The following is a 23,119-nucleotide window of genomic DNA, read 5'->3' on the forward strand; positions in this document are numbered from 1 at the left end:
AGCCATCTCTCCTTGCTATGACAGGAAGAAGGTTACATTTAGCCAGTCAGGACTTAGCTTTGGACAAGAACCATACTGTACATAATATATAGGGAACAAAACTGTTAGAACCTAGATAACCCAGGTGGCTCCATCCTAGCTGGATGAATTTAAATGCATATAAATTTCTTCCTTTGCTTACTTTTGGATGTGGCACTCCGGATTATTTAAAAAGAAAGTCTTCAGTCAACCTGCCCTTATATGCCATAAAGAAGTTAAATCAGAAATGGAAGAGCATTGTGAAGCTGTGTTCTCACTACGCTGTAAGAAAACATTAAAAATAGACATGGAATATATTTGTGCTGAGGAACTGGAATTGTCTTTAAACACAATAATTTCATTCCTTGTTTGCGTAATAGAAGAATTCCTAATATTCACAGAATCCAGATATGTGGAAAACAGATGCCAAAGTTCAAATTTGTGTTCTTGGGAAAGCCAACACATTTCTTCAGAAGACTGATTTTAGAGCTTAGTTTTTAGCTTTTGCTAGTGCTGTCACCGCAAGCATTTTTCAGAGTGAAATACTCAATGTGTAATGTGCTGCATAGGAGTGTGTAAGTTGCTATAATGGGTAATGGGATTATTTTTATAGCTGGGAAGGAAAGGATGGAGAGTGGGGGGAAAAAGCATCTCAGAACTATTCAGGGCAATGTGGGAAAAGTTATGATTTCCACCTCCTTTCTCTTTTTTGCTGCACCTCTTCTCAGAAAAAGTAGGAATAATGTGTGGGAGGAGGGTGGAATTCAGGCAGATATATTCCTTAGTGTTGCCAAAAAGGAATGCCCCTTTATAGGATAAAAATCTAATTTGCAGATAAACGGTTGTATAAACTTTAAAGTTTTTTCAGAAAGAGCCATTTTGAAACAGCTTCACACGTAATTCCCATGTAATTATTAGTGCTGTAATTGCTGTGATGGCTCATGAATAGTCTGTGGTTTTTAAGATGGAGTTTTTTTCAATTTCATTAATGCAATATTTGGGGAGCAGTAGACATTCTTTGCCTGCTTCAGTACTGGAGTTCTCAGTAAAATGTCTTATGATTGGAAGGTAAATGCGTTTATTAGATATCTGAAATCATAAGGATATCTGTCTAATTGAATAACCTTCTGTAAGGTTTACTTGAAGAACTTAGATTTCTGTTAAACCTTTACGTTTCCTACATCTTCCACCATGACCTCTCCTAGCTGTTTCACTCCAGCAATCTTTGCACTCCTGGTTTTTTCTCTTCTTGTGGTGAAGCACAAGTAGTCTTAGTTTACCAGTCATCATCCTGGTCTCTGCTGTCCTAATGATAAATAACAGAATCTCAGCCATTTCCAAAGAATAAAAGTAGATGTTTATTATATCTGATATGAGTTACTTAAGACATTTAATAAAGGAAACAATGCTGCTTTCTAAATAAAATGAAACACGAATGATACTTTTAAATGTCACTAAAATTTACAACTTTTAAAGTATCACCTGTTTCTACTGAACAACATCCATACCATCTTACTTAAACACATACAACCAACACATTTGTGTTAGCTGGCCTTTTACCTTCTCAGAGACGCAACATTGTGTAGGACACTGCTGTACCTAATCAGAAGAGGTTCTCATTAAGAAAAGGCTGGACCACCATAGGAGGGCACTGTATGGCACTCGAAGCATATTTAAACCAGATCTAGGAGAAGGAAAGATGTTTCTGTCCAAGTCTGTTCATCAGCAATGATTTCTTTCAATTATTATATTAACAGATTTCTTTAAACCCATTTTTGGCTAAGGATAGGATTTCAGAGTTGGTTAGAAGCAAGATGTGCAGACAAACCATGGGACTTCTTACTGCTGATGTTCTGTTTTGTTTTGTTTCTTTGTAATGAGACAAGCATTGGTGACTGAGGGAGTAATTTTATTCCTACTAGACTGTGAGATCATTGTAAGGAAAAGCTGGAGCATAACTGTATATGAAGAAAAATTTATTTGTGGGAAGTTATCTTTACTCTGGTTAAAGGAAGGATATTACTTGTTGCTTCCCTGACAGAGAACAGTTTGTTGAGTGAAAACAAATGGTTGTCAGTTTAGAAGAGAAAGACAGATGTATGGTGTTTTGAATTGTGCCCCTGGTGGCTGATAGTTCAGCTATAGAAAAAATCATAATCCCAATTCCTTTGAACTGTTTGAAAATTCATTAAATACAATCTTCGTAAACAGTGGGAGGTGTTTGCACCTGCATTTGAGAAAGGAACAGAGAGGAGGGTAAGATGCAGAAAAGAATAGCAGTATACACCTAGGTAGTACCATGTTTCCTATCATCTCTGTAGGTACTGTTCCATTCTGTGTCTGCTTCTTTTAATTTCTTGAGTTCGTTAGGCAGAAAATGATATTAAAATCCATTAATGAAGCTGCTACTGAAATTTACTTGCTGATTATCTACCAGTAATAATGATGGTGCAGCTGGGGAAAAAAATTTCAGAACAAATACTTGTATAACCTATTATTTTTATGTTAAACGGATGGGATTTTTAATGGAATTTACCTTTTCAATAATTATGTATAAAGATTATAATGATGATGGTCTGGTAAATGGGATTGCGAGCGAGTTATTGAAGAGTAGATATTAGGATTTAGTTATCTTGCTGTGACAGACATTTTTCACCACTATATCCATCTGCTTGGTGAAATCTTGAGTGTTCTGTAATTCATATTTTAAATTGGGGAAAATCCTTTATTAAAAACATGTTGAACCCCAGTGAACAAGTTCCTCAGTTTTTAAATCCAGTACCCATATACGTAGTGCTGAATTGTATGATTTTGAGATAGACGTGTTGTAGTAGTCACTTTAGAGTTTTGTGATGCACAGTTTAGTTCTCTATTCTTATAGAATGGCAGATGTATGAACATGCTATAAATGTTAACTGAGTGTGTTCTTGGCTCTATTTGAAGGAGGAGGGTTTTTTTAATTCTTTGAATATGCTACTTGGCATAGAAAGTGGCTTAGATACATTATTTTCATAATCCAGTGGTTATAAAGACACACACACAAAAAAAAAGTATCAAAAGGAGCAGTAAGTTGTTCTTTGAGTAATGAAAACCCAGACAGGTAAGGCAGAAGGCAGCACTGTAACAATGCACTTTTTGTTATTACAGCCTTGACACAAAAAAGAAGTTATTGCAGTTTGTTCCCAAAAGTTCTTTGGATTTTGTTTCCTGTTTCTGGAGAATCCTGTGCTTTCTGGTTTTTAGAGTCCATTCTGGGACTCTTTTCTGCCTCTTAAATGTATTGCATCTGTTCAGTAAATACACCCTGAGTTCTGCCCTGTCTTTTGTGTACTTCTGTTCAACCTGGCCTCTTATCTGGATCCTGTTTGGCTGCATCGTTTGTTGTCTGTCACTCCATCCTCTTTTTCTGATCCTTCCTTCCACTCTGCTTTTTACTCACCTTGTGCTTCTGTAATGGGGTTTCCTCAAGCTTTTCCTTTCTCCGGGTTGGGCAGGTGCCTCCACTTTCTCATGAGGGTGGTAGGAGGGAGAGCCAGGTTCCTTGCTCTAAGCTCTTGACTACAGCAGTCTCCAATAAACCCCGTTCTGCTGGAAGGAGACATTTTTAGTCTCTCAGCAGTGATGGAGAGTTCATAATTTGTTCATAAAGGGAGTTAACCTGTGCTCTGCAGTAGAGAAATCTGGAAGTTAACTCTATAGCTCTTAACAAGCTCCTGATGAGGATAAGTGAACAGTGACCTCTCCCCTCCCCAACCCTGCCCATCTGCCAAAATTTGTGCAGAAAATATTGCATGCTAAGCTCAATGGCTACAGGATGTGCTAGGTTTCAAATCCTTTCTTCAAATTCTCTAATATGATAGAGGTATTAAAATGTTTGCTTTTCATCTGAGCTTCAGAAGTGGTTGAATCATCTTGCTTAAGCATCTGAAAACCTCAGAAATAAGGTATACAGCTTAGGCTACAAAACCTCACAAGTCTTTTCTTTTAAGCATAAGAATATGGAAAATATTTTTTTCATTTTGTTCGAAGTGTTCATTTAGCATCTTTTCCTAATCAGTGTTACTGTCTAGTTTCATTGATCTCATTCAAGGAATCCTTTACCTACAGTATGGTACCAGCTTTGGTCCAAAATACAGGCACGGTTTCCTGCTCAAGTAATTGCATATTTTCCCTGTGTTCAAAGAAACATTTATCTAAGTCAGGAAATAAATTATTTCAAATAAGCAGCTGACGATAATAATTTTTCCTTAAAGAAAGAGTCTGTCAGGTAGGGAGTCTTGGCTAAATACAAAATGAAAAAATATAAATTTGATACTGAAAAAAGACAAAGATTATGTTAAAAAGTTGATTAGGCAAGTCAAAATATTTCCATGTGTGACTGTTTCAGAACTTGCATTAACAGTTTTTTTTTTTTAAAAATGGTAACACAGGACTTGCCTCAGAGGTTCAGACTGATGAGCTGGTCAAAACCATTGCAGTCTTCAGCAACAGCAAAACAAGTCTTCCAAAAAAGAGGCAATGGAGTCTTGAAGTGAGGAACTGTATTGCTAGCAAATGCGGAGTTTGGTGCTCAAGTTCCCAAGCATGAGGGCTTATGGCAAGCGTAATGGAAAGGAGCAGTCTAGGTAGCCCTAACAAATCTTTCTGCCCTAAAATTGTGATTCTGGAATCAACAATGGAAATGGGAAGAAATATCTTTGTACTATTAAAACATGTTTTTTAATGTGCTCTAAAAAAGATGTAACCTAGTAGAGCAGCATCTGTGCAGCAGGAAAAGCTCAAAAGAAAACTTAGACATGCTCCAAAACTAGGTTGCATTGGAACTTGCTGTACCTTTGAACTTGAGGTGCCTTCTAAAGATGGGGTGCAAAGTTACCAGTAAAATAATCCTAGGCAAGAGATTCTTCAGATAAATCACCTAAAAATAATGTCTTTACAAAAATTATTTTTTAAAATTTACGCATGTGACATGTCCAGTCTGTGGCTTTTACTTTATTCAAGTTGTTCTTATGTACTTGAGTCTTACTCTGCCCTACCTGTCTCTTTGGGAGGCAGCCTCACAGAAATTATTACAGATGCAGTGAGAAATGATGTCCCAAGAGGAGTAATTCTGATTTAAGAACACTATTTTGAAGTTCTCTTAAAGCTTATTAAACTTTATTTTTGTACATCAGAAAGCATAGAATAGGACAAGCTGATTAAGGAGAACACTTCTCAAAAGAAGACCTTCTAAAGAAACTGCTGGTACTCCATTCATTCAAGTGACTTTTTGGAAACAGAGTGGTCATGCTGACAGTGTGACATGTTTCCACCTGGGAGATCACCTTTTTCCAGGTGAAGATTGAGGACTAACAGAGCTGTGATGCTGCTGTTTCTACTACCAGGTTACAGAAATGGAAAGCAGCTGTTTCTTGAGGATTTGGTGATGTGGTAGTAGCCCAGCCACTATTTGTGTTCATAGCAAAACAAAAAGTAAAAGCATTTGTCAAAAAAAAAATGTCCACAAAGAAAAAGGAATATCTGTTCCTGAAAAACATTATGTTAAACACACATCATCAAGCTATCCTCATACAGAAGGAGGTTGGGAGTCTAGTAATAATTAATTCTGTCTTTATTTGTAGGTTTATGAAGATTGCAGTCAAGATGCTTGCATCAGAAGTGGAGACAGATTCTATAGGTGAACATAAAAGCATGGCACAAGTATATAGGGAAAGTGTCAGAAAGGCAAAAAGGGGAATAAAGTCAGTTACAACCAGCAAGGAACAGTAGAAGACACAGGATGGGTTCTGTTGGAGGTCAGAGGAAGAAAGAGAAGCTGAAGGCTTCAGATCTCAGAAGAGAACTTGCACAGTTCTTGCCAGCTGATGGGAAGCACAGGTTAGAAGAGGGAAAGTAGTAGTAGTAGTTAAAGCAGAAATAAAAATCTGCTAATCCACTATACTGTATCTATATCAGTGTATCTAATATTCTAGTCTAATAGAAATCTGTCTGTTATGTCACTAGAAACTGTTCTCTGTCTGGAAAGACATGGAGCAATGCTAAATGATCAAATTGTAAGAATTGAAGCTAGCAGGGGCTGGGGTTTATGGCCTTTTAAGACTCAAAACAAACATTTCAAGAGCAAGTCAAGTGTAACCACTGATGTCCTTCAAAGAGCAACTGTCTTGGCCACCGGGGGTGGGGGAAGAAGATGATGTGCTAAATTCTTACTGTAATGGAGCTCTTGATACTGTTCTGCATAGGCTTCATTCTATATAGATTTTGGAAATAAGGTCTAGATGAAATTATGACAAAGTCAATGAGCAACTTTCTGGAAAGACTGTAGTGGCAAATGGTAAGTGATCAAGTAGGATCTTGCAGAGACTGATTGTGTGCTCAAGGAAAGAAAGAATATGCTTAACTGATGCTGAGTCAGGGAAATTTGCAAGCACTTGGCTTAGCATATATGTATTTTTTTAATATACTCTAAATAATTTAGTCTTAGCAAAATTTGGGAACAAATACAGAATCATAGAATGGTTTGGGTTGGAACGAAAAGGGGGCTAAGTGGTGGGTGGTATGTAAAAGGGGACTTGAGTATTATCCACAAACAGATTGAGTCGGTATCATGATATCGTGTCAAAAAGGAGAAATTCTTTTTGGGATGCATTAAGAGCCATTACATAAACCAGGAGGAGTGACATTCTGCAATACCTAGTGATGGTGAGGGCTCAGTTCACTGTCTAGTTTTTTGATACCATGTGTGGAAGCCTAAGAGGAAATCAGCAAAACAGAGAAGTCTGAAAAACATGACCCATAAGAAAATATTTAAGAAATATATGTTTGGCCTAAGAGAGGGGAGGAGCATAAATCTTAAAATACTCTAGTATTTTTTCATATAACATAATAGAATAAAAGCAACTAGATGTATAAGGCTTGTATAATGCTTAATCACTGAAGATAATGTAGGGTTATTTGCTATAAAAGCGCTATAATCTCAGGTAAATGCAGCAGGAACTTTTTTTGTTCCCTAAATGGAAATTAAACCATGTTGATGTAATATTTTTATTCTATTACATCTTTCATGAAAATCGAAAAGTCATTTTTTCCAGGGCAACCCCAGTGGTAGTTGCATCCCTTTCATGGTGCATGTAAGCATGAGTTCTGCAATCATGCAAAACACTGTACTGAGAGGGGCTGTTGTTTCTATGGGAACATGTAAACTAGGAGCAGCCTTATTTTGTAACCTCTTTGCAGTTATGGTGTGTGTTTCTTGTAGTTAGTTTAATGTGAAGTGCCCTCAAATGGAATAATGTTCATAGGTTAATAAACTTCTAAATATGAAGGCTTAAAGGATAACCAAACGCAGCGCCATGGCTTCCACAGGTGGGAAAGTGTTTGCCCATTTGATGTGTACAAGATAAGAATTATTCCACAATATCAGGCTTTTTGGTATTGGTTAGTTGATGCAGATAAATAAAAAAATTATTAGGGTCATTTATCCTTCCAACCTTAAAAAGGCCCATCTATAGCAAGCAAATAATTTGGATTTCTCTTCAGGGTTAACGTATTAATTTATGTATATCTCCCTAATTTATTCTGTACAACCAGCTCAGGCCAGTTCACGGTGTCTGCTTTTGCCTTTTCAAAAGCCCTGAACTCAGTATATTAGCTACAACACCATGCCATCTCTGGAAGTTGTTTTTGTCTTGACTCTCTAATTTTCACTGGTGCTGGAGACTGTTTGAAACTTCTCCACAATTCCTTGCCTGTCTTTCATTTGTTATGAAATGCATAATTTGATTTCCTTAGAGACTTATAAAATTAAATCTATGCCACAGCATAGGCATTTCCTAGACTTGACAGTAGCCTGAACAAATACATACTGCTTGTGGGTACAGCGTGGGTATGTTTTGCTTTCTCTCCAAAGGTGGGATACCAGCTGGATAGGCTTATAGTCATACCTGATATTGCATGCTTTAAACAACATTTTAAAAAAAAAAATTAGTGACATTACTTTGTGCATCAGGTAGGTCTTTCAGAAAGCTCTTACTCTCTATGCTTCTTGTCATCAGCAAGTCACTGAAGATTACATTTCTTTCTCAGAGTGAGAATATCTTTCACATAAAGTTTTAGACTTCAAGAAGATGATGCAATTCCACTCCTAAGAACATTATACATAGGTTATTCTGAAATCAAGGCAGTAAGTCTTTCATCTAAAGTCAGCAGCAATATTTGGTCAGTATCTCTTGTTGTCTATCAGATGAAGAATTATGTGAAGAATGCAGTTAGCAGCTGCTGGTTTCAGTCTAAGCCTGGTTCCCAGTATTGTTTGTCCCTGAGATTACTGTCTGGAAACAAAAAAATTTTATTGGATTAAGTTCTTTTCCCTAGAAAAAATAAACCACTCTTTCCTCTTGTAGCCCACTGTTCTGTTGTTAAGCACATAGCTTAGATTTAAGTGCTTAAAGACAGAGGAAGACATTTCTTAGAGGTTTGCATTTTTGCCAGGCTTTTTTTTTTTTTTTTTTTTCATAAAGATTTTTTTTTCATTGCATTATCTGTTTTTCTTAGCAGGAAGGCATTACGACTAAATCAAGTTACCAACTTTTCTAATGATGTTGCTTGAAGAATGAAATTGTGTCCCTTTTAAGTTGACAGCAAACCTTGCATGGTATGATTAAGTTTGTGGAGAGACCTAGAGACCGTTTGTCCTAGAATCTTAGGGAAATTGACCAAAAAAGCAAATGCTTGATTGCACAGGAGAATCCTGGTGACACATATGCAAAATTCCAGCCTCTGTGTCTCATTTAAACAGCACCTCCCATTTGTTTTCAGCATAATAATTTGAAATATTTAGGTGGAGTTTTTTGTCACATTAGAAGGTTGCTAGGCTGCTGTATCTCCATTAAATACTTGGAGTGACTTTCTTGCAGCAGTTCAGGTACCTTGGTCCTGCAAGGACATGGATTGTATGTTTGGGGGTTTTGTAATAGGGTAATAAAAATGCTGGAGCCCCATCTAGTGCATGCACATTTAATGCTGCTAGAGAAGTTATAAAATATGTCAGAGCAGAAAGGGTGGAAGGCAATCCTGGAATATTGTACATTTTTTGTAAAATAACTTGCGTTACTACGTCAGTAATAAATTGGAAGAGAAAAATGTAAAAAAAATAGTGGTCAAACACAGGTTTATTTGGGGAAGGTGATTCCATAAAGGTTAATCATATTGTGCCTGAAAAGGGACCACATGTATTAAAGATTTAACTGTGTTAGTACCCAAGTATGAGCAGTCCAATTGAAGGCTAATTAGAGTCTGAAAAATCACTGTGAGACCAGGACATGTTTAGCACATTTAGGTTAGATAAATCTGATTAAATCCAAGCACATTTGGTGTTGCTCTGTTGCTTGTTTCCAGAAAAAAATTGTTAATAAACAGAAAGACTGAGACTTTCAGATTTGATTATGTAATTTAGGATTGTGTGTAAAATCCTGACTCCATGGAAAGTCAGCAAGACTGTTTTCATTAATGTCATTTACATCAGCTTTCACCCTTGGATTTTGAGATTAATTTTACTCAGAGAGCTAGGATTTGCTGTCCCTGTGAACTTGAACTTCCCTGCAAAGGTTTGGAAGGAAATCCTCTTAGTATGCACTGTAAGTATGGTGGGCTGGCGGGTAGTCTCCCTGCTCTACCAGAGAAGAGGGAAGTTGGATTTGAGATTCTACAAGAGCCCATTTTAAAACAAAATGAATACAGTGCACTTTTTGAATTAGTTTGAAAGGTGGGGAAATACTGGGTTTAGTCAATGTGCATTTTATCCATGTTTCATTAGAAAAAAAGAGCATTTTTTCTAAACAATTCATCTTGACTGGTTTAAGTAATTTTTGTTAAATGATTATGTACATATTCAGGAATAGTAAAATTTTTCTAAAAGAACAAAATATGAAAAATTCAATTCATATGAGAATAACAGAAATTCAATGTATCAGCATTTCTAGCAGTATAGAAAACTACACCTATATGAAATCTAGGCTTCATTAGTATTTTTGACAATTATACACCTAAATTTGAGTATGAGTATCAAATAAAAGTCATTGGTTTATTAGTGAACAAGTTATGCATGCACATGTTAAATGCTGTATTGGATAAAAAGTTAATTAGGGCTAATAACCTACATTTTTGTTGACAATCTAAGTCTATCTTGACCAGACTATGGTCAGAAATGGGCATAATGCTGTGTTTTGTAGGGCCTATGGATGTATAGAAGGACTGAGGATATTAGAAATCTGCTGGTGATGATATCACTGCAAGTACATTGGATTAACATATATTTGTCTTTTTTGGCAGTAGTAACTTAAATCAGCTGTAGGGGATTTTTAATAACAAGAGCTTACTAGGGTGTTTTTCTTCCCTAAAAAGTATTGTCTTATCTAAATCTGTATTGATACAAGTTATTTATTTCAGCGTTTCATGCAGCCTATGATAACTTTTTCTATGGAAAAGAAGTTTTCATCATAAATGTGGAAGCTTTTTTAATCTCTGAATTGTAAGAAATTCTTTCCTGTTTTCTGGATTTAGGAATCATCCATGTCTCTAAAGCTTTAAATGGTATAAACATAGTTGTTCTGTGCCTTCAATAGAATGTCTTTTCATCTTAGTTCTGTCTAAATTGGAATGCAAAAATCAAAAATTACTTAATTCAAACTGATGTGTCATGAGAACAAATAAACTCTTATGCAAGCAAGTAAAAAATGTTTTTTACTATAACCTAAATAAATTAAATTATTTCTTTTGACCTCATCAAATTCTTGTATCTGCTAGAGTGCCTTAAAATCACAATCATTTCATTAATGAGTTTCTTTTAAACAACATAACTGTAAGGAACAACAAAGTGGAAACTTAAGATAATGTCCATATTGCGCATTAAATAACTTGTATTGTCTAGTTATGCTTCAGCATGTAAATACACTAGTATCTTGAAATGCAGTATTTAATCAAAAATACTGTGTCAAGTAGTATTGGCCTTGAGGTCAAAATCAGTATGATTGTTACGGGAACCACACAGTAATCTGAATTTCAATAGGACCAGGTCATGGGACCTGGCTCAGCATCGCAGGAACACGGCAGGGACTGGTTTAGACCCAACACAAGCAAATGTCTGAACTTCATCAGGGTCTCGTAAGCTGCTTCTAGGCTGCTGTTTCTTCAGTATTCACCACTTTGTTCTCATAAGGGACGCTTAGGAGCTTCACACCCTGATTCCATCATTCTCAGCTATTGCTCCCCTCCTTCCACCCTCTTCTCCAACAGAGTTTTCTGAAGTCCAGCTGTTTCAATGCTGTCCAACAAATACTTTTATTGATGCATATTTATGGAGTGGGTAAGCATGTTGCAGATGGGAACTTCTTAAGCTAGATTTGCTGCTAAATCAAGGGTGTGGTATGATTACACCTTTGCTAGCACAGCTATGCTGTCACAATTTGAATACCTTGCTAAGTCGGAAGCTTTTTAGTTGCCCGCTTGGAAAATGTATAGTTTGTAGGCAGACACTAATTGTGAGTGATATCTCTAACAATTTGAGCTCAAATACAAGTCATGGATCTTCTAGTAACCTGTAATCCAGTCCCATGCTTATCCATTGTGAAAGTGAGTGGGACAATTTAAAACATAGTTGTGCAAGTGACTGTGACTTTGAAATGCAGTTTCATTCATATATTGGAAAATAATTTGTTTTACTTACCAATTGTTCTGCTGTTCTGTCTGTCCAAGAGTAATAATCTAGAGTTTTTCACTTCTGTGGTTTATTTGATTGTGATTACACAAGAACAGATAAACTGAGAAAAAGGTACCACTTTTACGTGTTCAGCTTCCAGAATATAGTTCAGCTTGAGCACATTTAAAGTGCAAAATTGAACTTCAGTGATTTAGCCTGATCAGTCCTTTAGTTGCTGGAAAAATGAATGCTGATGTCCTAAAATAAAACAAAAGCAAGCAAACAACAAAAAAACCATACTACTTGTACCAAAGGAGGTAGTTGGAAATTATTTTTATGCAACAAACAGAATTCAAGATGTCTAAAAGTAACACTGGGAGTTTGATTTTCAAACTTTGAAACTGCAAGAGCTGCGAAATACTATTCTGAATGTGCTCCATTGTATCACAGCATCTCAAAGTGATGACTGATCTTATTTCTACCATATGCCAACTTCTAATGACGGAGCTGCTGTTGCTTAACAGATTCTATATTAGGTTGTAGAATTGTAGCACTTGTAGGGAGAAGGTTTGCAATTACAGGTGCTCTAAAAAATTCAGGAAAATCCTAAAGATAACTTGTCCAAGTTTTACCATCCTGCACCAGTAGCTATAGTTGTCTTCAATGTATTCTCTATGAACTGTTAGGGGGTATGAGAATGTAAGAGTTTTGGGATCAAGGTAGCTGTCAGCATTCGGGAGTTGGGTTTTAATGGTTTCTTTAATACAAATTGATTTGCTATGGATGCTATTTGTAATTATTTCTTTGCTACATGCTGTTTTAGGAGAATGGGAAGGGAAAAAAAATGTTTATTTTAAGTGTGTTAATATAAATTTGAAACTTGCTCTAGATTGCTGTGAAGGACAGTTCTGTGCATCCACCATAGCTCATGTGAAAAATTTAACATGTTGTATTTTCATGCTTAGATATTGCAAATGGCTCCAGTTCAGGAGGATACCGCCCCCCTCCCAGAACAAAAGAAGTGATCATCAATGGACAGACAGTGAAACTAAAATACTGTTTTACTTGCAAGATTTTCCGCCCACCTCGTGCCTCACATTGCAGCCTTTGTGATAACTGCGTAGGTGAGTAAAAAAAGATAGGGCATATGTTTAATTTAGTAGCTTATATATTGTTATGAATACTTTTGATACAAGACAGAAAAGAATCAATTAGTGACAGGATTACTCTTGAGGTTGCTTGCTGTGTTCATCCTTTTTTCCTGCAAGCTCTGTTAAATGTTAAGAATTTTAGAGGAGGCAGAAGAAGAGATTTGGCCTAACGGATAGTTGTTGCTCATCTAAACAGGAATAATATTTCCCAATGCATACACCTTTCCTAACCTGCTCTGCAAGACAAAGAACACACCCAATTCAAATAGGGCTGCTAATATGTGTGATGAACTTTCCAGTGCAGAGAACCAAGCTTTATGGGAGTCTCAAAATTGTTTCCTTCGCCAAACTAAATGGAGGGCAAGGAGCTGCTTCTCCAGTTTGTTACAGACTAACTCTAAGTCATGTTTCAAATGGTTAGGGCTTGCACTGTGACAGAATACACACAGAATCAGAATCCACAATAAACTACCGGGCAAGCTTGCTATTTTGAGAGTAAGTAGATGTTGTCAGGACTTAAGGATATTTTGTAATGATAAGGCTTTCTCTCCTCTGAACATCTTGTCTTTTTTCATTACTATTTTCTTCGGAGAGCAGACAAGGTGATTAAGATATGCTTGGATTTAAAAGCAAACCAAAAAAACCCAAAAACCCCACCAATCAAATCTGAGGTAGTTTCTAGTTAATTATATCACATTTGGATTTTAGTACAGCTGATTAGCACACTGTTGAGCCTGGATCTTACTCATTCAAGAATATAATGTAGAAAGATGTCTCCAGCTGAGAAATGTAATTGCAGCATTCAGCAGTGATATTTTTAGATATAAAGCAGTCATTGGAAGAATTACAGTTTCATGTTTAGATGATACTCATTTAGGGAGTACACTTACAGAAGAGTATACAATTGATTGGTATTGGTAGAAGTTTCCTTCAGTAAAGTTTTTCTAATGTGTTAGAATTTAAGTGTTGTAAAAGCTATTGAGCTTGGCAAGTAGGGATGTTTATGAGTTGCAGCTGACATATTTTGTGAAAAACATTAATGTAACCTGGACATTGCAGTGTTGTGGTATTGCTCAGCAAACCTGACAATACAAAAATGCGGTTCTTGACCAGTGCAGTAAATAAAAGTTAAATGCTGCTGTTTTCACCAAGAGTGCATAAATAAGAGGAACTCCCATACACACATCCTGGTGTTTATTTTAAAATAATGTTTCAGGTTTTTTTAATAAACTGCGATGAAGGATTTTTCTACAGGTTATTGTGTAATCTGATTGTGTCTTTTTCATACTATATTTTGAAAACCTATTCTGTGAAACATAGTGATGGTGGAGTAACAAACCATCTTTGTCTTCTGATTATGTCTGTGATAAAGCAACAGATGTGAATTATTATGAATGTATATCAGAAAAGTGTCTGAGCAAGTGACTCATATTGATAACTACCTGAGAAGATTAGTCTTTTCTACTTATAAAATAGGTATGATAACTGTAATTTCCTCTTGCACATTTCTTAATTTGAAGTTACTTGCTTTAAAATAATTCCATCCATTTACTGGAATGGATTTGCTGTGATTTTTCTCCTCAGCGTTTATAATGGGGGTTGCAGTAGACTATGACCTTTTCAGGGTACATTGCATAGTGGTTTTGTTTCCTGATCAGGTACAGGTCTTTTTCATATAAATATTCCAGGTGTATTGAATGCAAAAAGTAAAATCTACAAGTACCTGCAATTAATTTTCTGTGGAAAAATAGGTGTCAAGAAAATCTAATTGCTCACGTACCTGTGGAAAGCTAACAGTCTAAGCACGTACACTTATTCAGAATGTGTTATTCAGTTTACCACCACTCTTAAGTTAGGATTGTCTATATGATGATGCTTTTATTTGATTTTAGTTTGTGAATAAATCTTATGCCACTATGATTATGCTAGATCCTTCCTGATGTAACTAAACCAATGCAAAAATATTCCTACTTCACACACATACAGATATTTATGTAATTATGATTGCAAATCACTACCAATATGGCTACGCGTTCCATTTTCCACATAGTTCCTGAAGCTTGTGCTGCATAGTTATAAACTAAGTACAGAGACTGTGATACAGAAATGGAGTCTTTCTTCAAACCAGCACTTGCTGCTCAGAAAATCCAGTGGCAGTGTGCTACTTTTACCTAAAGGTGTTTCATGATACTAGGCAAATGAATGCAGTGTGAAAGAGAGGTTCTTTCATTCTGTATTTTCTGTTGATGCTTTTCTTTCTGTAAGGAAGCCTTAGCAGCATTTTAAATATGTAAGTACATACAAAAATTTATTCATTGTTTTTTTTTTCCCTCTCATTTGAATTAATCTTGACTTTCTAGTTGTTTACTAAGTGTATCTGTTACTTGATCTTGTTTCTGATTTTCATGTTATCGCTGATTTTTTATAAATGGCTACATAGTATATTTAGATAAAACCATGAAGAAATACCTTTAAAAAACAAACTAATTTGAGTTCTACCCATAGTAATACTTCAAACTCCTTTTAGCTTTACAATATTTTCATAGTTGTATCCAGAAAAATCTGGATTTTCATACAAATGCAGCTTGTTGCATTTATGTAATACCTTCAAAAATTTGGTTGAATAAGTGTTCCCTGAGGCGAGTGTCTTGGGTGTATTCCCGACCTGCTTTCTTTAACTGCCTTTGTGAATGGCAGTTGGAAGTTAGCCCCTCAAGGTTTTTCTGTGTACCGTTATGTTGCTTAAAAATTATAAATTAATATAAAATAATGTACACATAAACACAAGAGATAAAGACTTTAAAAAAAGAATAACCCCTGCAGATGTGGTGAATTCTGAGCTCAAGCTAGTTATTGCTGGGTTTTACCAAGAGGTCTTGATTGCACTCTGTGATGCTAGTAAGAAGCCAGTGGTTGGGCTTGCTTCTGAAATGACCAAATTACTTTTTAAAGGTTACTTTTGGTCACTTGAACACCAACTGTGTGATCTCACTTTTTGTTTGTTTTTAAGAAATAATTTTTGTATTTGTTTAATTTGACTTCTATAATAAAAGCTGAACAAGAAGCAGCTATTTCCAAACAATGTACTTAAATATAGGATAGAATGACTAACGAGAAACAGTTATGATTAGCAAGCAGTCACTTTAGTCCAATAATCTAAATGTCTAAAGCTTTCCTTGCATTCACATGCCACAGTTTTCCTTATCAGATGAAATAACTGATTTTGACTAAGGCAAAAATCCAGTATGGTGGAAGAAATCCACCATTTATATTAATCTAAGAGAATATGGCCTTTTTATTTGTTTCAGTATCTGCATATCGTAAATTTGTGTGTGAATGTTGGATAAAGATAGCTTCTCCTCTCCAGTTCCTCTGTGTTTCTTTCAGTACGTGATTTCTTTTTTTCCACCGAGGATTCAAATCTCAAATTTTTTAAAGTGGATGTCACAACTTAACTTTGAAACATTTAGTTTGATTTTTCAGAGATCGCTGATGAACGTGAGAACGGTATACCAAATTAGACCAAAGTTTCAGTTTGTACAGTAGCCTGTATCCCACCATGGCCAGAGTTGGATCCCTGGGGAAGAACGGGAGAGGAGGGCAAGCGTGGGGGGGTGCTTCCTGCTGGATGTTCTCACGCTCTCAGAAATTTTCAGCACAGGCCTTCTTGAACCTTGGGGGGTTATCCCTTTGTTTTCCAGTAGCTCTTGATGGATCATAGTCGGCCACCTTTGTACCCAATATAAACTTTCTGAGAGAGGGACCCAGGATGCCAGTAGTGCTGAAGGCACACGTACTGTACTGGTGTTTTCTATCCATGTTTTCTGTAGGAGACAGGATTCCTCTCACTTGTAAGTCTGATTGCTTTTCTATAGAACCTAAACATGAGACCAAGTGTCAAGATTTTGACAGAAATTGTGACATAAGATATGCTATATTAGAAGCCAGTAGACATCCCCTTTCTGGTTACATCTTTGCTTCTGTAAAGTACTTCTGCCAGGCAATGGTAGGCATTACTTTTGGATTTGGTCTGAACCAGACTACATTAATTTATTGTTTTCAAAATACAATCTGTACCCAGCAGTATGCCAAACAGCAGAATTTGGATAAAATTTTTAAAGTAGTTTCCCAGATTAGGCACCAGCTGTTGTAAACTTATTTTCTTAGAGGGGGAATTAATTGTTACACATACAACCATAATGTGCTCAGCATAAGACAAAAAGTGAGAATTGTCAGTGTGTTCTGGGAGAAGCTCCTGCATGTAGTCACTCCAGATACCAGCATCTTCCAGCCTGGAGAACACAAATTACTTCAAAAACAGGCTGAGAGAGGTGTCATTGTAACAGTTTGGGTTTTGTAACACTAACGCTGTGTCTGAGAGTACTTTTCCCAGGATTTTGTTGTCTTTTATAATCAGTGTGTATTTACTTGAGTCAGGACTTGGTTTGGTTTGGTTTGAATTCTGTTCTGTAGCACGCTTCCTTCATTACCTTATTATCACCCTTCTTGCTTTTAGTTCCTTTTCATGACCTTTACCCTTTTCTTTCCTTACATTTCCTGCAACAAAGAGAGAACAATTTTCACTTCATTTTAGGGCCTGATTTTTGAACCTGTTACACTTTAGCTCCAGGTCTCTTGAAGTGATTTTTCAGCTGAACAGTTAAAATGACAAAGTTGATTGCTATGTTTTGGGATTTTTTTCCCCTTTCTTTTCTTGTCTATTTTTTCCTAGTTTTTACATATGAGAAAGTACTTTGGCTCTTTGTGTTACCTTTTTGGGGCACTCAAAAAGCTGCCAAATGGAGTACAGACAGCACTTACAGAAATGATATATTATTTGTTTATGATTGTGCCATCTGTATACTAGATGTACTTTAGAAATTCAGGAAGCATGGCATGTGTGTCAAAGAGTTTTTAAGTCTAAGCTGAAGCACTGGGAAATATAGTACAAAGCCTCTTTTAGAAAGATAATAGTATTATAGGTTACTTCAGAGAGATATTGTGGCTTATATATTGTTAGATTTGTATTTTTATATCTATATAAAAGCAGAAATGATCACAACACCCAACTGTGTAAATGATGTAAACTTCAGATGTCAGAGTAAAAATTAGAGAGGAGTTACCGGGGGGGAGGGGGAAACCCAGGGAAAAAGTTAGGAACCTAAAGTTTATTTCGTGCAATAACAATTTGAAAGATGGTTAAGGAATTCAAAGGCAGATGCAAAGCAGCAACAGAAGGGGGGGGGGGGGGGGGGAAGGGTCTTCATGTAGAAGAAAAAATCCATGAATTTTGTAGAAGCTAATACGTGGTATGGACACTGTGCTTCCCATAGGGACAAGGTGGAGTTTTTAGCTCTCATCCTTCACAGTTTGGGTGTGTGTCTGGCACTTGTTTGGCTACTGATATGTGAAGGTATTGTATTGACAAGAATAGGTATGTAAGGAGAGGTTGTTAACCAGTGAGGTCCTTTACTGTGCACTCCCCATACCTATCAAAGAACAGTCATTCTCAACTGCTGCTGCTGCCTTTGAAAATGCCATCATTAACATGCATGCAGTAAAAGGGGTTTGTTGTTAATTAGTCAACATTTATTATTGGAGGTAGCAGTGAAGTGAGCTATGTGACAATATAGTTTAATTACTATGAGCTGTCCTAGAGCAATGGCTGGATGTTTTCCTAACAGATCAATTCCTCTTTTTATTAAAAAAAATTAAGCATGAGGGTTTGGGTTTTTTTGTAAATAATATTAGTCTGCTACTATTGAAGTTGATTAGCATGGCAGAATTTGACTTGCAACTGATTTTCTTAAAAATCTCACCCAGGCAGTTTAGCTGTCTGGAACAGTATTTAAACAACGAGAGTGAAATATGTGTTGAGTAGTGTGTTTCTGATTGACTTTTTGCTGTAGATACCCATGCACACTATTAATTTATTTCATTAATAGAGGACCATCTTTCCCAATATTACATTGCTGTTTCAGTTTGCATCACCTTGTAGAGATTAGTGTAGCATACAGTATGTAATCTGGAGTAAACCTTTCGTAAGTGGTTCCCAAATGTAAACTTGAGGCTAGAAAGCTCTTTCTGTTCCATTTGATTTTCTTGGGGAGTTTTGATTTGGGATCAGAGTACAAAAGTACTGAAGCTCAGTGATTTAAAGGACCCATTGTGCATTGTCCATAACAGATGTTCTAAAATAACATCAGCATGCATATAAATGTAACTTGCAATCAGTCTTTTGTTATTCACCTTCTTTTTTTAATATGATTTTCTACTCTGATTTTATTTCACAAAAGTAACAGCAAAAGCATTGTCAGGGGAATGACTGTCACACAGGTGAATGTTGTGTAAGTTAAATTGATCCATGTATTTGATTGCCGTTGCCAATTGATGGCAAGTCCCATCAGTGTTTTTTTTAAATATAATTAAATAAGCAATTTTCTTAGGAGTGGTGGCTTCGGTCAGTGGAATGGAACATCTGAGCTAAGGATAGTTTTTATGAATGTGCCATGTATATCAGATACAAGATTTTTTATTAATTATGTTAAACTATCGGACATCTGAACAGACTGTAAAGGTTTTAATGCCATGGTTATATTTGCTTTTGTGCATGCATACGTGACTTTGCAGGCTGTTGGGATTGGACAATAGATACTTTTTGTAGTAAAAAGTATTCCTTATATGGACTTATAAAACCTCATTTCTTTTCCGAAATATTCCAAGAGCAACCAAATTCTGAAAGTACCATTTGTCATACAGAATATCAAGTCAAGAAGCCTGAATAGATGTGGTCATATCATGACATCATAGTCCTACAAAAAGCTGTAATTGTCATCATTATAAAGATGTGCAGATGTCTCTATCTCTACATAATTGCTCAGTGTGCATCCACAACAATGGACTTTGTAGTCCTATGTTGTACTACTGCTATCAAAAGTAATTTTGAGTAGTGCTGGCCTGTAGAAGAATGGCTGCAGAAGCATGGCCTTAGAATCTCTGAAGATCTGCACAGTCCAGGCCTGGTATTAGAATAGGCCTGTAATCAGAATTGTGCTGAAGTTAACAAGAAAGGTAGCCTTGAGCTATTCTTGAATCCCGAGACCAAGTAATTATGTTGTGCCAACAGGTGGTGGCTGTAACAAGCTACAGCTGCTGGGAAAGCAGGTGCAGGGCCAAGAAAGATGGGGACCGGTACGGGAAAATAGGGACTAACAAACTACAAGGCTGAAGCACAGCAACACTGTTAGCTACATGGACAGAATGCTTATTTTAGTCATGATAATTAGGGGTGTGAGAACCGTGCGTGTTTAGAGACTACTAACCAATTATATTTCTGCTTTACAAATATGCATGTGTATCAGTTCTATGTAAGTAGTGTTAGAAACTAATAAAGTGGAGCAAGATGCATAACTCATATTGAGCGTCTTCTTGACTCCGGCGAACCCTTCTTCCAACACTGGCCCAGTTGCTTGAGTTGTGATATGATTTTTTGAGTGATGCAAGGTTTGAATAGTGGGTTGTTGACCCTTCCCAGTCCTGGGATGCATGTTTGCATGTGTTAAAGAAAGAAAGTAACGTTTGGTGAATGACTCAGGTTTGTCTTTGCCCTACAATGCTTTGCCTGAATGGGATGGAAGAATTAGCAAGTGAATTCTAACTTGTGCTTATTGGAATCTCATAGTAATGTGACCTAGATATTTTTGCACCTGTAGACTTTTTCTTTTTGAGACATGCATTCACATAAAGCTTTAGAAAATGTATGTTGGCAGTGATCCAGTTGAGCAAAAGAAAAAGGAAGCGGTTCATAAATAATATTAATGTTTCTGAAGTCACAGTGTGAACAGATGAGAAAAGCTGCAACCTGAAGGGCCAAGCTGGCCTACAAATGTTCCGTGTAAAAATGCTTTTTTGTTCATTGTCAATTTTAAAGCTTTTATTAAGTGTTTTGAAAGAGGAAGGAAAGCTTTGGGGTCATTTTGTATGTGATTTCCTGGAGTGCAGTGACTGAAAAATGGAAGCTGAACTTTTAAGGATTTAAGAGTCTACTTGCTGTGCAGTGGAAAAGTAAGAGATTTGACTCTTTGGTTCTGAGCAGCAAGGAGCATAATTTGGTGTGGCTTCTGAAGGAAACACTCTTTATTTATAAGACCACTTCTTATTAAAAAGGGAAACATTCTCAGTTTTATGTGTTCTGCTTTAACCTGAGCTGGCAACTAAGCCCCACACAGCTGCTCACTCCCTCCCCTCACCTGGTGGGATGGGGGAGAGAATCAGAAGGGTAAAAGTGGGAAGGCTCGTGGGTTGACATAAAGACAGTTTAATAGGTAAAGCAAAAACCACACACACACGCAAAGCAAAACAAGGAATTAATTTACCACCTCCCATGGGCAGGCAGGTGCTCAGCTATCCCCAGGCGAGCAGGGCTCCATCACGTGTCATGGTCACTTGGGTAGACAAACACCATCACTCCGAATGTGTCCCCATTCCTTCTTCTTCCTCCAGCTCTATATGCTGAGCATGACGTCCCATGGTAGGGAACATCCCTTTGGCCAGTTGGGGTCAGCTGTCCTGGCTCTGCTCCCTCCCAGCGTCTTATGCCCCTGCTCACTGGCAGAGCATGGGAAACTTGAAAAGTCCTTGATTTAGAGTAAGCACTACTTAGCAACAACTAAAACATCAGTGTGTTATCAACTCATACCAAATCCATAACACAGCATCGTACCAGCTACTGAGAAGAAAATTAACTCTCTTCTAGCTGAAACCAGGACAGATACCCAGCAGATAATGTTTCCTAAGCAAGTTTTAAAATGTAAATGTTTCAGGGAAGGTAAAACCTGATAAATGTCTAAGGTATGATGTAACTTATATGTTCTTCTGTCATCCAGTTAGTATATATTATTATGTGAGTGTTAATGAGACCGCTGTATCATGCTGACAGCTTGCTGCTTCCAAAGGGACAGTATCTGAACTTCATCCTCTCTTTCCCCCCACTCCCATTTGTGTGATTCTGTCCTGTGCATCTGTTCACACAGCCCGTAGTAACACACAGCCATTGGCAAGTCAGTTTTTCTCACTGAGCAATGAGCAAAATAGTTCCCTTTTTTTCTTTCCTGCCAGTTCAGGGAACTGACCTGAGTCATCAGCAGCTTAGACAATGAGAGAAGGAAGCGGGATGAAGTGGCAGGAAAGGCAGCATGTGACATCTCTTTCACTGCTATAAGCTTTTAGATTGGCTTGGTTAGCTTTGGATTTGGTTATGGGGATGCTGGTTATCCTCAAAAGTTATTATCCAAATTTGAAGTTGCTAATCACCTGGTTAAAGACTGGTAAAATAAAGTCACTGATGCAGGTTTACTGACAGCTTTTGAGGTTTCTTGCCTCTCTGGTGGTCAGTGGTCTTTACAGCAACATCTTGTCTCCATTTACCCATCTCCTCTTTTTCATTGATACTTCACCTTATAAGCTGTTCACACATTTTCTCAGTCTTTTTTGTTTGCTTCAGCCTTTGTTGTCAGACCCTGAAAAATTAATCAAAACTGGATTTCTCCTGCAGTCCTGATAAGTGTTAACCTATAGTAAGGTTGGTGTTACAGCTAAAATGAATTAACACGCTGCTGCTGCTGAAAGGATCATTTCATCCCTTCTCTGGTAGTGTGTTCTCACTGCTTCACTTAGGCCAGCTTTGGTGTTTGCCTGATATTGTAATGAGCTGTCTGGACACATAGGCAACAGAAAATTAACCATAGTTTTAAGTTCATCTGGCTCTGTCAGCCAGCTCCCCACAAGGCAAAATGAACACCAAGCTTGGCCTAAGGACGGAGAGCCATAAACACACAGGCAAGAGATTGTTCACAGGGCTGCTAAAAGGGGTGAAGCTGGCCCATCTGTTTTAGTAGTAGTTCTTGATTAGTGTGATAAAGCTGTAATGTCATACTACATCCTGAAGACAAATACCTTGCTGCCTTTGCTTAAAATTGAGTGCAAGGAGATGATCTGTCGCAACTTTTCTATCCATGGGATGCTTCCGTAGACAAACTTTGCAGCTCTTGCAGCTTTCTTCCTCCTTCATTGAGTTGTAATACACTTTTTATTAACAAGAGTTTGTATTGCCAGTGTTTTGATGCTCTTCATTTACCTCAAATATTTTTACATTAACCTTGTCACAAATGTATGATTGAATACAGCAGCATGTATTCTATACCCTATAAATGTAAACCAGGACTGCAGTGATCACCTCTGAACAGTCTATTATTCT

General features: G+C 37.0%; 1 protein-coding gene across 4 annotated transcripts in view; it reads left to right on the forward strand.

Moving 5' to 3' along the window:
* ZDHHC14 (zDHHC palmitoyltransferase 14) overlaps positions 1-23,119 on the forward strand; it is a 113,722-nt gene that overhangs the window by 62,430 nt on the left and 28,173 nt on the right. For all 4 annotated transcript variants that reach the window (XM_080389090.1, XM_080389092.1, XM_080389091.1 and 1 more), the window contains one exon: positions 12,679-12,837. In XM_080389090.1, coding sequence (XP_080245216.1) covers positions 12,679-12,837 — 159 coding nt within the window. The remainder of the gene's footprint in view (positions 1-12,678; positions 12,838-23,119) is intronic.

Source organism: Falco punctatus (assembly GCF_963210335.1).
Source record: "Falco punctatus genome assembly, chromosome: 5".
NCBI classification, from domain to species: Eukaryota; Metazoa; Chordata; class Aves; order Falconiformes; family Falconidae; genus Falco; species Falco punctatus.